We start from the raw sequence: 2465 nt of genomic DNA on the forward strand, positions 1-2465 counted from the left end.
TGGATGGGTAGGTGGGTGGATGGGTGGATGGATGGGTGGGTGGATGGATGGCCAGGTGGAATGGGTGAGTGGGTGGGTGGATGGATGAGTGGATAGATGTAGATAGAAGGAAAGATGGGCAGGTGAAAAGAAGGTTAGAGAGATGGGTGAGTAGAAATCCATAAATGGGTGAGTAGACAGGATGCTTCACTTGGTGCATTTGCTAATCTTCCTATTCTTTACCAAAAAATGGTTCTGAGAGAGAGAGAGAGAGAGAGAGAGAGAGAGAGAGAGAGAGAAGAAAAGAAGAACAAGGAGGACAAAAAGAGGAAGAAGAAGAAGAAGAACAAGAACAAGAACAACAAGAACAAGAACAAGAAAAAAGGAAGGAAGGAAGGAAGGACAGGGTTCATGATCAAGGGTCCTTGTTCCCTTCAGCTGTGGGCACACCAAACACTCTGTTCTGTTTTTCTTTCTTTCTTTTTTTTTCTTTTTGGTTTTTTCAAGACAGGGTTTCTCTGTGTAGCCTTGGCTGTCCTGGAACTCACTCTGTAGACCAGGCTGGCCTCGAACTCAGAAATCCGCTTGCTTCTGCCTCTCAAGTGCCGGGATCAAAGGTGTGCGCTACCACCGCCCAGCTGTTTTTTTAATCTGGCTCTTACTGATTAGCTTTCTTTTCAGGGTTCCAGGGAAGAAAAATCTATTAGAGGGCAGAGGTCTGCATCCTCCAGCTCCCACCCAGTGGGCAGGGAGGGAGGATGTAGTGGGGACAACTGCCAGGTAAAGCTGTCTGGTCTGGCTCCTGGGTGAGTGCCAGCTTACTTCTGCACATGTCACCGACATGATTGCCAGAGTGGAGCTTTCCCCTTAACACTTGTTTTGGTCAGGACTGATGTCCCTCAGCTGTGTAGGATGTAACCCTCTTTGGGGGTGACAGCAGAGTGACAATGTAAAGGACATGCAGAATCAACAGGTGGAGGCAGGGTCCTGGCCACCCTTTCCACCCCATCCCTCAGCCATTTCCCCTGATATCCCACAGGATAGGGAGGATGTCTCACCTTGGCCAGGGTCTCTGCCTGCTTGGGGCTCAGGTCTCCAACTCGGCCACTCATGGTGCTAACTGAGACTGAGGAGCAGAGAGTGACCACTGAAGGCAGAAGTCCAGCCTCACCTGTCTGCCCAGACCCAGCTGGAGCCTTTTTCCCAGACTCTTGGGTGTGGCTCAGGCGCCTCCCCTGGGACAACTCTTTAGATTGCACATTACATAACTGGGATTAAGTGAGGGCCTGTGTTTGGCTCTGGGACAGGTCTGGAGGAAATGGCAGGCCCAGAGAGCCTCTGCCAGATGGAGCAGCTGTAAAGGAGGGACTGGTCTTCCCTGGGAGCCCCTCTCAGTGCTCTCTAGCCTCCAGTGACCACTGGCCTGGAGAAGGGAGAGTCCCATGCAAGATGAGCTCTACACCTGAGGGGTATTGCATTCCCTAAGCTTCAGTCTCCTCATCCTCCTAATGAAGGGTCTCCCAAAAGCCTCTGCTGGTTCCTGCAGAATGAGAGTCTAAGGCCTGGCCTGCTGGCCAGCCCCTGAGCAATGTTAGAAGTTGGGAGAAGTTCATACCCTTCAGTTGTAGCAAGCACACATAGTCAAGAGGTAGACAGGCTGTGTGATGGGATGCAGTTCAGAGAGAACTTGCCTAGCGCATCTATCCAGTGGGAATTCTGTTCCATTCCTGGTACTGTAGAAAGGAGAAAAGAAAAGCTAGCTGGGACAGACGTTGGAACTCACAGGTCCTTGGTGGAGGTCGGTCTTTTCCACAGGGCTGCAGCTATCTTTCCTGATGTCTCTCAGATTCCATTGCAAAGAGCTGGTCCTATGGACTTGAACGCCGGGAAAGGCCAGGCACCTTCCTCCTGATGTCTACTCAGAACTCCTTATATGGGGCCTCTGGCTCTGCACAACTCCCTTTAGGGTTTTAGGTGGAGCAGGACCATGGTCTTGGGGGCAAGGATGTCTTTTGGGTATTTTCATATATGACCAGCAAGAGGCATCCACTGAGGTGTGAAGAAGCTGGTGGGCCATCCATGGCAGGTACTTAGGGAAGCCCAGAAGGTTCCTATGTCCTTCGCTTTCTGTCTAGTCCCGTTTCCACATTCTAACACCAGATGGGCCTGAAGCCCAGGGCTGCTTTGGATTTTCTTGTGAAACTTTTCAGCCTGGTGTTTCCTGGGTCTGTCATTTCTAACAGAGGCTGCCTGCTCTGCCTCCTTACATGCATGGATGAGAGGACTGACTGCCCAGGGTTGTGCACTGCTGGGGGATTATTTTCTTCCCATTCTGAGAAGCACTGGTAAGAGAAATACCAAACTGTCAGTTACTGTCTCTGTGAAAGCCTCCAACCCAGCATGTGCCTATAACCTCAGCACTTGGGAAGCTGGGGGGGGGCAGCACTCGGGAAGCTGGGAGGGGCAGCACTCGGGAAGCTGGGAGG

General features: G+C 51.6%; 1 protein-coding gene across 4 annotated transcripts in view; it reads right to left on the minus strand.

The window, feature by feature from the left end:
* Positions 1–1107, minus strand: part of Sec14l3 (SEC14 like lipid binding 3) — an 11360-nt gene extending 10253 nt beyond the window's left edge. For 3 of the 4 annotated variants that reach the window (XM_031341503.1, XM_031341501.1, XM_031341502.1), the window contains exon 1: positions 1038–1091. In XM_031341503.1, coding sequence (XP_031197363.1) covers positions 1038–1091 — 54 coding nt within the window. Of the gene's footprint in view, positions 1–1037 lie in introns of all 4 variants that reach the window. The other variant, XM_031341500.1, reaches the window with a different exon arrangement.
* Positions 1108–2465: the final 1358 nt, after the last annotated feature.

This window comes from Mastomys coucha, unplaced genomic scaffold (genome assembly GCF_008632895.1).
Source record: "Mastomys coucha isolate ucsf_1 unplaced genomic scaffold, UCSF_Mcou_1 pScaffold22, whole genome shotgun sequence".
Taxonomy (NCBI): Eukaryota; Metazoa; Chordata; class Mammalia; order Rodentia; family Muridae; genus Mastomys; species Mastomys coucha.